Source organism: Balaenoptera borealis, assembly GCF_965194805.1.
Source record: "Balaenoptera borealis genome assembly, chromosome: 20".
Classification (NCBI taxonomy): Eukaryota; Metazoa; Chordata; class Mammalia; order Artiodactyla; family Balaenopteridae; genus Balaenoptera; species Balaenoptera borealis.
The window spans coordinates 22,741,446-22,755,684 of record NC_138879.1 but is presented as its reverse complement, the minus strand read 5'-3'; the positions used below and the strand labels follow the sequence as shown (position 1 = coordinate 22,755,684).

General features: G+C 52.6%; 2 protein-coding genes across 2 annotated transcripts; both read left to right on the top strand.

The window, feature by feature from the left end:
* SPATA32 (spermatogenesis associated 32) lies at positions 1-10,093 on the top strand. Its single transcript, XM_082371448.1, has 5 exons — positions 1-21; positions 5,072-5,126; positions 5,950-6,004; positions 6,326-7,317; positions 7,940-10,093. The coding sequence occupies exons 3-5, from the start codon at positions 5,999-6,001 to the stop codon at positions 8,022-8,024; spliced, it is 1,083 nt and encodes a 360-aa protein (XP_082227574.1). The 5' UTR covers positions 1-21; positions 5,072-5,126; positions 5,950-5,998; the 3' UTR covers positions 8,025-10,093.
* On the top strand, positions 9,080-14,019 carry LOC309619393 (uncharacterized protein; the record flags this gene model as incomplete). The annotated part of the gene is given in 9 exon segments (XM_082374555.1): positions 9,080-9,141; positions 9,591-9,642; positions 9,851-9,938; positions 10,091-10,237; positions 11,950-12,009; positions 12,012-12,092; positions 12,452-12,828; positions 12,831-13,413; positions 13,808-14,019. Coding segments are annotated over 9 exon segments (1,584 nt in total). The 3' UTR covers positions 13,942-14,019.
* Positions 14,020-14,239: the final 220 nt, after the last annotated feature.

The following is a 14,239-nucleotide window of genomic DNA, read 5'->3' as shown; positions in this document are numbered from 1 at the left end:
TTCACTGCAGGACCAGAAAAGGTAACACAACTACCTTTTCTTTCTCATGAAGCTTTTTGTTTTTCCTGGAGTTTTTAGTGGCCTTTTCCTTGTACTCTTTGCTTTTATTATAGTCTTTGTTTTCTTCAACCTCTACATCTAGCCAACTACCTTGTCAGGTCTTCTTTATTTCAGAGACCTACTGCCCAGGATCCTCTATTCTCCTGCACCAATGTGTACTGGTTGTAGGCCTCTATACAGTTAACATCTGGGACTTAGCTTCTTTCCGGGGATGGACACACTATTTCATTTCTGACTCTCTTGTTTTACACCTTTATTTTGCTTTAGCACAGCCTCAAATAACTTCCCAAAAAAAAAAAAAAGAGGAGGTAAATTTTCTGAGTTTTCCATGACTGAAATGATAGTTGGGCTGGATATAAAATTCTAGGTTAAAAACCATTTTCCTCAGAAATTTTAAAGACAACCTTTGTTGCTAACTCTGCTGCCAATATGATTCTCCTCCCCTTGTAGGTGACTTGTTTTTCCACTTAGAAACAATTAGGAATCCTTTGTTCTTGGTGCAATGAACTTTTACAGCAAAGATCTTTTGACATCTGTAGTGCTGGGCATTCAGTGAACCCTTTTAAGCCAATGACATCCTTCAGCTCAGGGAAATATTGATTTCTCTTTTCTTCTCCATGTTCTCCATTCTTTCTGAATCCCCTTTCTATAACCCAGAATTAGATTTCCTTTTAACTTTATTTTATTTATTTATTTTTGGCTGCATTGGGTCTTCATTGCTGCGCGTGGGCTTTCTCTAGGTGTGATGAGTGGGGGGCTGCTCTTCGTTGCGGTGTGCGGGCTTCTCATTGCAGTGGCTTCTCTTGTTGTGGAGAACAGGCTCTAGGCACGTGGGCTTCAGTAGTTGTGGCTCGCGGGCTCTAGAGCGCAGGCTCAGTAGTTGTGGCACACAGGCTTAGTTGCTCTGCGGCATGTGCGATCTTCCCGGACCAGGGCTCAAGCCCATGTCCCCTGCATTGGCAGGCAGATTCCTAACCACTGTGCCACCAGGGAAGCCCTAGATTTCCTTTTGATCCTTTTCTCTCACATTGTCTTGATATTTTGGTTCTACTTTCTAGAAATATTCTCTGTATTTTATTTTCCAATTCTATTTGCCAAAAAGCTCTTTCTTTTCTTAATTCTTTTAAAATAGTATCCTGTTCTTGTTTTCTGGATGCAATATATTGTTGAATATCTTCATTTCTGAATCTCTGAAGATGATTAGAGTTTTTAAGTTTCCTCAAGTTTCTCAAATTACCTCTGGTACTCTGGAGTGCTTTTTTCTCTTGGTCTGTCACTCCTATGTTAGCAGTTTTCTCAAATGCCTGGTGATGCTTGGTTGTTCATGTGTAATAGTGAAATCATAAAAAGCTGTTTGGGAACCTATGACTTCAGGAGCGTATTGCCTGGCAGATGTCACTTTAGGGTGACCAGACAGGAATCAGACATATCTCTGGCTGGTTCAAGAAGACCAACAAAATTGATAAATCTCCAGCCAAAATGAACAAGAAAAAAAGAAAGACAAAAATTACTAGCATGAGGAATGAAAGAGGTGACATCACTACAGATTCTGTAGATATGAAAAAGATAACAAGGGAATATTAGGAACAAATTGTGCCAATAAATTTGACAACTTAGGTGAAATGGATAAATTCCTTTAAAAAAAATTACACACTCCAAAAGCTGACTCAAGAAAAATAGATATTCTGGGGATGGATAGTGTTGGTTGCACAACAATGTGAATGTACTTAATGCCACTGAACTGTATACTTAAAAATAGTTTTAAAAGGGCAATTTATGTTATATATATTTTACCACAGTAAAAAAGAAGAAATAGATAGGCTAAATAGCCCTGTATCTATTTTTGAAAGTTGAATTTGTAATTAAAAATCTTCACACAAGGAAAGTCCAGGCCCAGGTCCACAAGCTTCATTTGTGATTTCTACCAAACATAAGAAGAAATAATATCAATTTTACACAAACTGTTTCAGAAAATTGAAGAGGGGTTACTTCTCAACTCATTCTATGAGGCCAGCATATCAAAACCTAACAAAGACATAATAAGAAAAGAAAATTACACACCAATATACCTCGTGAACATGTATGTGAAAATCCTTTTTGAAAGTTAGCAAATCAAATTCAACGATGTATAAAAAGATAGTACATCATGATCAAATGAGATTTATCCCAGGAATGCAAGATTGAGTTAACATCTAAAAAAATCAATTTAGGGCTTCCCTGGTGGTGCAGTGGTTAAGAATCCGCCTGCCAATGCAGGGGACATGGGTTCAAGCCCTGGTCCGGGAAGACCCCACATGCCACGGAACAACTAAGCCCATGCGCCACAACTACTGAGCCCATGTGCCACAACTACTGAAGCCCACAAGCCTAGAGCCTGTGCTCCGCAACAAGAGAAGCCACTGCAATGAGAAGCCCACGCACCACAACGAAGAGTAGCCCCCACTCACCACAACTAGAGAAAGCCCGCGTGCAGCAATGAAGACCCAACGCAGCCATAAATAAATAAAAAAATAAATTTTTTTAAAAAATCAATTTATTTCACCATAAACAAATTATAAAAGAATTATTAACAGAATAATATGTAACATATGTTAACATAATATATGCTATATATAACTTACATAATATATTAACAGAATATAAAAGAAAAACCATATGATAATCTCAATAAATTCAGAAAAAGCATCAGATAAAATCCAACATCCCTTCCTATTTAAAAATTAAGTAAACTAGGAATAGAAGGGAACTTCCTCAACCTGACAAAGGGCATCTATGAGAAAAATTATAACATTATACCTCATGGTGAAATACTGAATGTTTTCCCCCTAAGCTCAGGAGCAAAGCAAGGATGTCCACTCTCAATTCTCTTCAACATTTTACTGGAGATTATTCTCAGTGCAATAAGGCAAGAAAAGAAAATTAGAGACATCCAAGGTGGGAACGAAGAAGTAAGACTGTGTTGAGTCACAAACATTATTGTTTACATAGAAAACCCTATGGAGGGCTTCCCTGGTGGTACAGTGGTTAAGAATCCGCCCGCCAATGCAGGGGACACGGGTTTGAGCCCTGGTCCAGGAAGATCCCACATGCCACAGAGCAACTAAGCCCGTGCGCCACAACTACTGAGCCTGTGCTCTAGAGCCCACGAGCCACAGCTACTGAGCCCGCATGTCACAACTACTGAAGCCCCACGCCTAGAGCCCATGCTCCGCAACAAGAGAAGCCCGCACACCGCAATGAAGAGTAGCCCCCGCTCACCACAACTAGAGAAATGCCAGGCGCAGCAACGAGGACACAACACAGCCAAAAATAAATAAATAAAATAAATAAAAATTAAAAAAAAAAAAAGAAAACCCTATGGAATCTAAAAAAAGTTACTAGAACTAATAAGATTTTAGGATGGTTACAGGATACAAGATCAATACATTTCTATATAATAGCAACCCACAATTGGAAATTGAAATGATTTCATGCACTACAGAATGTCACTTGAATCCCTAATAGAACATCCCCAAGTTGGGTACAGAGGCCCCAAGTTGGGTACAGAGGCCCCAAGTTGAATCAACCTCAGACTTTTGCTTCCATCCCCCAGTGCTGCAATGAGGTTTACACCATAATAATTTCTCCCCTTCTATCCATATTCAGTTGCTGTTTATGGAAGGGTTAAGGCTGCAAGTGTTGATTAAATTTCCCAGGGAAACTTTGTAAAGCAAGCAAAAGAAGGCTCTGAGGTCAGAAGCCTGAGGAATAGCAGCACTTGGGGCAGGTAGAATTGCAGAGGAAGAGAGACGTGGGGAGAAAGCCAAGGGATGGTCAAAGGAAGCATGGTGGCCAAGGAGGTGATGGGTTCTGAAGAGACCACTGAGCCCACCACTGTGAGCCTGTCCCTGGTGTACTCTTAGCCCAGCACTCTGGATCCCAGGCCCAGGCTGAACATGGAGGAAGCCAAATCCCAGGAACAGCACCAGCCATGCAAGGACACTCTCCAGCACACTCTAATCCTTCTGGTCTAACCCTGGGAGCAATTCTTCTCAGCCAGAGCCAAGGCTGTCACTTCCTGCCACACTCCAGGCTCGTAGGGACCCAGCTTGCCCATTGCCATGATGACCCCACCATCAACTTCTATCCAGTACGCTGGGGAGCAGAGAACAGGACAGCCTGGTGGCCCCTATCCCCAAAAGATGAAAAAGAAGCTTCTGCAATAAAAGATACAAGCTTCCAGGAAGGGGACTGGGGCTCCCTCCCCAAGGGAGTCAGTCTCTCCTGCAGAGGATGATTGGAGCTCATAAATAACCAGATGGGTGTCAGCATCACCTCAAACCAAGCACCTGGGGTGAGAACTCTGGCCCAGAGTTGGAGATAAATGACCCAAGGGTGTGATGGTGTGAGAAGCCAGGGGAAGAGAGGACAGATTTCAGGGCAGGAGAGGCCAAGGTTAGAGTGAGTGGCAAATCTGAAGCCTGGCCAGAGAGAGTGGAGAAAGGGGGCAGAGGGGGCAGGAATGGAGAAAGGTGAAGTTCATCTGGGGTGTGATGGGGAACCCCACACAGTTGTAGGCTCCAGGGTAGGACGGCATGTGGGACAGGGGAGTAAAGAGTTTCTTGAGTGAAATCTGCATTCAGGTCCTGACTTCCTGAATGATCAGCTGAGGGACTTTGGGCAAATGAACGTCTTCTCATTTTTTGTGTTGAATCAATGAGCTAAAGCATATAAAGTACGCCACACAATACCTGGGCTAGAAGCCCTCAATGAACGGAAGTGACCACTGTTAGTATTCACCCTAATGGAGGACAGTGATGGATCACGGAAGGTGGAGGGAGCAGACGTGGAGGATAGGGCTGGTGACCCTGGCAAGGGAGGGGGAGGAGACGAGGGGCAGGATGGGCGAGGGGATGGCACATGGGCTTAGGTGAGGGACAGGGAGGGAGGGGGTGGCTGGAGCAGAGCCACCAGCCCGGGCTCCAGAACCCCTCAGGGACTGTCCCCGCCCTCACCTCCTTCTCCCTGCCAGGTGCCAATGGATTTCCCTGCTGTGACAAGGAGTCGGTGGACATTGTCGATACACAGTGAGAACTAGTCCCCCCATCATCGTAGGACCTCTCCCCAACCCTCCAAGATCACCAACCCTCACTGGCTGCCATGGCTGTGAAGTTTTCATGTGTACTCACCCAGGATCTCCCTCTATCTTGCCCGTTTCCAAAATCTCCCCAAGGGCAGTATCCAGGCCAAAAGGCAGCAGGGGCTGGGCGTACTATCCTCCTCTGCTTCTGCCCCCAGCCCCTGACGTTGGAGGAGGACTGAGGGGTGGTGGGGCACACCCAAGACATGGATGGGACCTGACCCCTTAGAGCTGCATTTCTCTGAGGACAGAGCTGTCCAAGGGAAGGGTGGGCAGTTGCCTAAAGACGGAGAGGGGTCACAGTGGCTGAGCGCTGAGGGCAACGGCCAAGATGACAGCAAAATACCAACAAGAACCAAGGGCACCCTCCATATACACCCTGCATTTCAGATCTGCCAAGCTGAGAGCGGGCAGGTCCCGGAGAGGGCGTTGCTCTGGGCTTTTCCCTCTGTGGGGAGCCGCTTTCAAGGGCGCTGGCTCACTGGAATGCTGGATTAAAATGAAGATTCCTGGGCCTCACCTCCAACCAACTGTATCCCTCTTTGCGGGTGGCGGGGGGCAACTTGGCCAGCTCTCTAGGCGCTTCCTGAACTCACTGAAGTTTGAGAATGAGTCTGGAATTCTTGGTGGGAGTGGGCACAGACAGGGGAGTGAGCTGAGGGCATCTTGCCAGCTCATGTACAAGGCAGGGGGCCTTAAGGGCTCCAGACACCGTCCCCTGAAGCCACCCCGTGGAGCCCTGTCACCCACTCTGTCTCCTTCTGTCTTAGGGGTGGCATAAACCAAAACCAGTTCCAACCAATACAAGAGGAAGATGACATGGAGGTAATAATGGGCAGCATCACATCTTATGGGGAGGTGGGAGTCCAGGGGCAGGGCTCTTTGGGGCCCGTCTTCTCTAAAGCCCGACCAGCCCCTACCCTGGGCAATTCTGGGACCCTAGCACCAGGCCAGTGTCGGCACGAGCGTGCACACCCGCCCTCACCAGCTGCCCACACCGCCTCCCTGCCCTAGGCAGGTCACTTGGAAGAGGCAAGTGTGGGAAAGGAAGTGAGAAGAAGCACGAGGGGGGCAGGGCAGGGAATGGGTGACGGGGAGGACTTTGGGGGGCAGGCGCCTCCTCAGCTTTCTGTTGAAACCTTTCAGCTGGAGAAAGAATTGCTAGAGCTGGAGCCCCCAGACAAAGAAGTCCTGCGCCTAGACCCAGAACTGGAGCCGGAACGGAAGCCCAAGCCTTTCCCGCAGCCAGAGATGCGCCCGCTTCTCATGCTCAAGCCCGAGGCCAAGCTGGACACAGAGCCCAAGCTGAAGGTGGTTAACTTGGAACCCTTCAGTGAAGACCCTGAGCCACAGGGGCATAAGACAGAGTCACTCCACCCCTACATGGAAGGGCTAACGCAGCAGGACATCAGCCGATGGAGTATGAGGTCAAACTCCAGCTACCTGAGTACCACAGAGGAGGACCCGGTGTCCACCGACCACCGCTCCCTCTGTGTGCAGACCTCCAAACACCTCTTCTGGGCAGACAAGTTCGTCCAGGCCTCAGAACACAGCCTGCAACAGGCTATCAGCATGCAGCCCATCAAGGAGAGCACAAAAGAGACCGCCTGCCACCCAGACCAGCCGTCAGCCCCCAAGGACACTGTGTGCTCCAAGAAGCAGAGCCAGGCCCCCAGTGCCCAGCCAGCTCTTTCAGACAAAGTCTCCCAGCAGCCTCCAAGCCCCCAGCCGTCCCCCTCCCCACAAACCATCAGCCTGGCAGAGCTGATCAACGTCACATCTTCCCTGGCCATGGCCTCCTCCAGCAGGATGGACTTGCCCAATTTGGGGCATGTGATCAAAGCCCCACTCCAGATGGCCATGACGCCTTCCACAGAGCCCACTGTGGATCACACTGCCCAGCCCACCGTGGAAGAGCCAGAGCAGGAAAACCTCACTAAGGATGTGCTAGAGAAGCCACCAGAGGAACCACTAGAAGCCAGGGAGCCGCAGGATGCTTCAAAGCAGGAAGACAAGCACTTCCCTCACCCTTACCTTGACTTCAGCAAGCCAGGGTTCAAGAGGGCCACCATTGAAGGGGAAGTGAAGTTTCTCCAGCCCCCAGACATGTCCCCTCAGCCGCAAGGAGCTGGGAAAGAGTAAGTGAGGCTGGCCCAAAGCTCCCCCAGGAGGGGGCTGTGTTATGATGTGCAGGTGGCCCCATTCCTCACACAGCCAGGTGGGGGTGGGGACAGTGGAATGAGGGACTGGCTGGGGGATGGGTGGGCTGTGATGTCTCAACCTCAGTGACCTCATAAAGGCTGCTGGAAACAAGGTTACGGTGGGCTGAGGCACAGTGCCAAGGCCAGGGCTGGAGGCCTGGGAACCATGGAGGGTAAGAGCTCCAGGGCAGGGGCAAGGACCTGGGTTCAAAGCGGGAACTAGAATGTTGTCCTAGCGTCAGGAGGCTTCTCACCCAGAGTATAGACAGCCTCACCCTCACTGGAAATGCTCAGGCTAGTGTCTTCCCTACTGAGAACCCGATGGCCCCAGCCCTGGGCCCAGGACACCTCCATCAAGCCAGGAATGAGGAAACGGGGCTTCCCAGCACCCCGTGCTTCCTGGTGTTGAATGAACACAACAGAACACCAGCCGCCCATCAGCATGGCAGGAAGAGGCCCTCTTAGCCCCAGGGCCTTCCTCGGAGAGGCCTCTGGGCTCACCCCTCTCTTTTGACCTTCCCACCAAAGCCCAAGTGACACTCTCTCTTTTGCATTGCAGTTCGGGAGGGAGTCCATTATTGCTGAAAATCCATTTTAAGCTGTCGTCCCCCACTTCCCCAGAGAAGACTAGACAACACCAGTAAAGCCTCCATTGCTGGCCCCCGGCTCAGACTTTTTGTGCAAATGCTCCTGGACCAGTGAACTCCTCTGGCTGCGGCATCCTGGTCTCGATTTTTTTAGGGATGCCACCCCCACTGTAGCTACCACAGCAGCCCCTGCCCCCTGAGGGCTCTGCCAGCCCTGTTTTGTGCCTGCTCACTCCCCATGGCTGGTCCCACTTACCCTGCACCTAGCCGGACCTCCCAGCCAGCAGCAGACTCATGACTAGGGCAGGCCTCAGTGGTGCCCTTTCTGGGGCTTCTGTTTCTTAGATGTAAAAGGGGGCATGTTGGGATCGCCTGAGGCGAGAGCCTGCTGGGGGTGGGGCTGGGCAGGTGAGAAGTCTTCTGGAAGGAGTTCTTCCTGCTTCTCTCCATGGGGAAGGCCTGGCATGGGAAAGGGGTGGTGTCCAGGGCTTGAAGGAGGGCAAGAATGAAGCTAAAGGACTGGTCCTCCAGGGGCCACCGCCTTGAGTCCGAGGTACCTCCAGCATAGGGGAGAGCCCATGTGTAATGATGCACTTCTGCATGCAACCCAGACACACACACACACACACACACACACACACACACACCCCAGCAGCTGACCAGCATGTTACACATACAGATAGTCACATGACATAACCACATGCAGACCGAGGATGTATGTTCCACACATGCCGTGCACACAGGCACACACAAACACAGTACCTGTGACCCAGACACATGCACACAAACGCACAAGCCTCCCCACGGCGGGGGAGGACAGGCAATGTGGAGAAGCTTCTGGAAAAGGAGATGGCAGCAAAGGAGGGAAGAGAACTTGGAGTGCGGGGATGGACATGGGCAGGAAGAGGGAAGTTGGGGAGGAAGAGAAGGGGAGGCAGCACCGAGGCTTGGGACCTGGTGAGCCTTGAGACCTACTCTGGGCCAAGGCTCCCCGTGCAGTGAAAGCTCCACCTTGCAGATCCTCAGAATCCTGCCCTGCCTTGAGACGGGGCTGAGGAGGCAGGTGCCCAGGGCCTGGGAGAATGGGATTAGGAAGGGGTGAGCAGTTAAGAATGGGCCAGGGCCAGAGAAGGGGGCAGGAGGCTGGAAAGAAGGATGAAGAAGAGACCCAGAGGTGAGTGTCTGGGGAGGAGCTGGGCCAGAACGGTCATCTGGCTGTTGGGATGCCTCTTCCCAGAGTATTTTGTTAATGTGGTTTGTAGGTTTGCATCATTTGGAGGAAGGGCTTCTTCCCTCCCGGGGGTCCTGGGGTAAGGTGGGCCACAGCCCCAACTTGGCTAGATCCCACCCTCCCACGCCTTGACTTGGGGCCTCTGGGGCCTGCTTCTCCCCTGGGTCTCAGCCATCCTGTTAGCTTCCAAGTGGAGTCACAAATGTACATGCCTTAAGGGAGGCAGAAATGCAAAAGACGAAAACTGCAGGTTCCCCAGCAGAGAGGAGCAGGCCAGTGGTGAGGGAGAAGGGCACCCCTGCCAAAAGTTGTTAGGGTCCACCCCAAAGCCAGCCTGGGGACTGCGGACCTGGGACATTGGACCAGCCTCCGAGCCTGTGACTGCCTTTCAGGCAGCAGAGGATGGAAGACCAAGATATCACCATCGGCAAAGAGAACGTCCAGGTGACGAGGGCAGGGGGAAGGTCCGCCACTCCTCCAAACTACTGCCCCAGGAATCCCCCAGGGAGAGGACTTTGGGTGCAGGCTGGCGGGGGCGGGGCAGGTCCTGGGAGGGGAAGCTGTGCACCCACAGGTCTGGTCTCAGGTCCCCTGGAGTCTGAGCACTCAAGTGGGCTGGGCCCCTCGGTCCTGTCTTCTTCCCGCCTCCAAGGCCTCCACAGAAGCCTCAAAGACTGCTCGCACGAGACCCAGGAGAGGAGCAGGCCGGGAGGACGCAGGGGAGGAGGCCGCAGCAGCGCGTACCCTGCTGACCCAGACAGAAGCAGCAGCGGCCACAGCCACGGGCTGAGCAGCCCTCCCAGGGCGCGAGGGAGTTCAAGGGCCTTGCAGCCACCCGTATAGTACAGACAGGCCCAAGCGCTGGGTCTGAGAAGTGAGGGCAGGGACTGAGGCCAGGCCTCGGGTGCTGGGTTTGGGGAAAGGCCTGCCTGGCCCTGGCATCTCTCTGCAGCAGGTACAAAAGCCTTTCCAGCTTCCTTCCCGCGAGGCGGCTTTGCAGACAAGAACCTGCTACCCCTGACACCCGGGCAACTGGCAGGTGAGGGCCTCAGGGCTGGGAGCAGGGAGGAAAACTAGGAGGTGCTCTGAGCAGAATACAATGGAGTTGCCTGCCCAGAGGCTGGGGACACAGTGAGAAGCCAGTGATTGTGTTGTAACCTCTCCATGCCAGCCTAATTTGCTCATCTCTGCAATCCCAGGGCTTGTTGCTGTGTGTGTGTGTGTGTGTGTGTGTGTGTGTGTGTGAGTGAAGGGGAAGGAGGGATGGGATTGGTGGATAGCAAGGTATTTGGATGGTGGATGGACGGATGGTGGATGGATGAACAGGATGAAAGGAAGAAGGGAAACTGGGAGAAAGGATGGAAAAAAAGAATCTGAGGTCCCTGCCCCGCTGGGGTTTGGAGCTGTGGGAGTAGGGATGGAAGGAATCATTTCCACATTTGGGGGCCCCAATGTCCCTGCAAAGATCATGCCCTGATACTGGTAGGGGCCCCTCGAAGCAGAATCATTCTATTCATCATCAATAATTTTCAGTGCCTACTACAAGCCAGGTGCCAGCAGGGCTCCTGGAGCCTCTGGGCATCGTAGCTCCAGAGCCAGACTGCCCGAGTCCAAAGCCCAGCATTGCCCCTACTGGTGGTGTGGCCTTGGACATGAGTTATTTTGTTGTTTGTTTTTGTTGTTGTTTGGGGTTTTTTTTCATAGGATCGCTAGAATGATTTAATATTTATAGATCCTTAGAATTGCAACAGATATACAGTAACATAGGGGTTAGCAAGCTACAAGTCTTGGACCAGGTCCAGCATTTGGCCTCTTTTTGTACTGCCTGTGAACTGAGAATGGTCATTACATTTTTTTTATGTTACATATATTTTATCTATTTTTTTAACATCTTTATTGGAGTATAATTGCTTTACAATGTTGTGTTCGTTTCTGCTGTACAACAAAGTTAATCAGCTATATGTACACATAAAAAATATGGAACGGGGCTTCCCTGGTGGCGCAGTGGTTGGGAATCTGCCTGCCAATGCAGGGGACACGGGTTCGTGCCCTGGTCTGGGAAGATCCCACATGCCGCGGAGCGACTAGGCCCGTGAGCCGCAGTTGCTGAGCCTGCGCGTCTGGAGCCTGTGCTCCACAACAAGTGAGGCCGCGACGGTGAGAGGCCCGCGCACCGCGATGAAGAGTGGCCCCCGCTTGCCGCAACTAGAGAAAGCCCTCGCACAGAAACGAAGATCCAACACAGCCATAAATAAATAAATGAATAAAATTTAAAAAAATATATATGGAACGCTTCATGAATTTGCGTGTCATCCTTGCACAGGGGCCATGCTAATCTTCTCTGTATCATTCCAATTTTAGTGTATGTGCTGCCGAAGCAAGCATGTTGTCGTTTTTAAAATATTTATTTATTTATTTGGCTGCACCGGGTCTTAGTCGCGGCACGCGGGATCTTCGTTGCCACGTGCGGGAATCTTCACTGCAGCATGCGGGATCTTTAGTTGCTGCACGCAGGATCTAGTTCCCTGACCAGGGATCGAACCTGGGCCCTGAGTTCAGTTTTTGGACATGAGAATTGAACGGACACTTAACAAGTGCCAAAACACAGCAGCCACTGTTCTCCATTAAGTTATAATGCACGGGGGGTTGGTGAACCCAAGTCCTCAGTCCCATCTGAGCTAGAGTGGGTGAATCTCAGGGTTCCTGTGCCTGTGGTTCACCTTGCACACCTGCTCCCCTCCCCACCCTCAGCGTTCCAGGATGTCTTCAAACTGTTCAGCTCCAGCCCGACAGGCACCATGGACATGCGCAGCAGAAAGCTGCCCAGTGCCATGTGGGTGTCCAGCTGAGCCCGCAGGAGATGTGTGAGGTTCTGCGGCAGGCAGACTTGGATGGTGGGTGACCCTGTCCCTGCCCGCCTCTCCTCTCCCACCTCTAGCCCTGAAGAACGCCTCCCTTGCCCACAAAATCCTGGGCCTGGTCCTATTCTAAAGTCCCCTCTTCCAGGAAGCCTGCCCTGAACAACACACCTATCCCGGAGCCCCTAAACATTCCTGCTGTGATAATCATCCTGACTTGGGGCTCCCAAGGGCAAGGGCTATTTCTCCCCCACTCAACCTGGGACAACGCTTGGCCAGAGGCAGGACTGGATGCTCTATGCCTCGAACTGCTGGCAAGCCCCTAACGCATATGCAGAGTAGGGCTTTGGCAGGGGGTAGGCACCTACAGTCCCCACTCCTTTCTCTCTTCCCAGGTGATGGAACCGTAAGCTTCAAAGACTTCCTGGGTGTCCTCACTGACAGCCACCGACTCGCTCAGTGCTTGGGTGAGGGGCAAGGCTGGTGGGGCAGGAGTGGATCTCGCCAGGGGGAGGCTCTTCCTTACCTGCCCCCATGTTTTCTGCCCCTAGGCAAGGTGAGGAACAGCCGGGTCTGTGGTCCCCAGGGCTTGCAAACCCTGTTCTTAGAGATGCTGTTCAAGTTGATGAGTCTGGGCTTTGTGCCCTTCAAGTCGGTACAGGAGGTGATGAGGTGGGCACAGCTGGACCCAGCTTCAGGGCCCAAGATGGGGGGAGCAGACTCTGCCCCTGCAGGAGTCCCCAGATGTCCCTGCCCCAGAGACGGGAGCCCTGAATTCTGGGTCAGTTTCCTGGGCCCCAACTTGCCCCCCAGACCAAAGTGGCTTTCTGTCCTGCTTTGGTTTCCCCACCGGTGAGATGGAGAGGACTGGGGGAGGCGGTGTCTGAGGCGGCTACCCACTTTCCTCCTTCAAGCTACTACTACAAGAAGCAGCGGTCTCTGCGGCCGAACTCGAACTGGAAGGGCGGGTCCGGCGGCCACGGCCGCACCTCGCGCTCTCAGGCGGGCCTCGCGATCTTCTGCCAGGCCGCGCACCTTAGCGGCCTTTCCAGTGCCGAGTTGGCGTGCTCGCTGCACGGACTGCACAAAGCGGGTGCGCCCCGGGCTGGGCGGGGACCTGCGGGACTGGGGACTCTCTCTCAGGACCCGCTCTCAGAACTGGCCGTTCCTTTTCCTCCTACCGGCTTCCTCGCTCCAGGTGCGCGCAGCGCCTACTCCCAGATACCTAACCTGAACGGGCGGACGCAGTCCGAATTCCACACGCGGAACCGAACCCCGCGCCCAGACGTCCGACTTCCCAAGTCCTACCAGCCCAGCCAACCCAAGCGCCGGCCCAACCGTGGGCGGCTCAGCCAAGGTGAAAGTCTAAAGAGGCAGGGCCAGCGGGTGGGGCCGGGTCATGCAGATAAGGGGCGGGCCATGTGAGGGGTGGGGCGGGACCGAGAGCATAGGGGCGGGGCAGACGGACCGGGGGCGGGGCATACAGACGGGGAGGGGAGGGGCAGGCGAAGAGTGGAAGAAGAACTCCAAGAAATTGGGACCTGACTGGCGGAGATGCAATAAATCACTCAAGGGCGCGACTAAGGATACGGCGGGGCGTAAGAAAACGAGGCCGGGGACCCAGGTAGGAGGGGGGACTGACGGAAATGGGGCGGGGCCGGCAGAAAGGTGGACTGAGGTGGAGCTAACCCTGCGTCTCTAATCCGAGCAGCAGGCTTGATCGTCTGCACGCCCCCTCCGCGCTTCCGCAGGGTTCGTGGGCCAGACGCTAGGGTATACGCGCCCTTCGAAGCTGGCTCCCTCCCCACCAACTCTAGTGCAGAAGCAGCCCTTCTCCTTTCCAGCCTGTTTGCAGAGACCTGCTATGAAGAACTTGTACAAGTAAAGCGTTTGCTGAGCGAAAACAGGTTGCGCTTGGTGGGGGCGGGCACGGAGCGGGACGCGGATCTTTTGCAAACGTCTTTATTAATCTTGTATAAAAATAAGGTCCACGGGGAGTGCCCAGAGTTGGGGCGGGGTGGGGGGTGGAGGGGGCGCGAGGTTGCACTTTATAAGTTACAGGCCAGGCTCCGGCTGAGGCTAAGTATGGCTATTGGGGGAAGAGGGGTGCTGCAAGCAGCATTTGGGGGGAGGGGCCAGAGATGCTGCCCCCAGTGGCCAGATGAGGGTGCACCCACCTATCT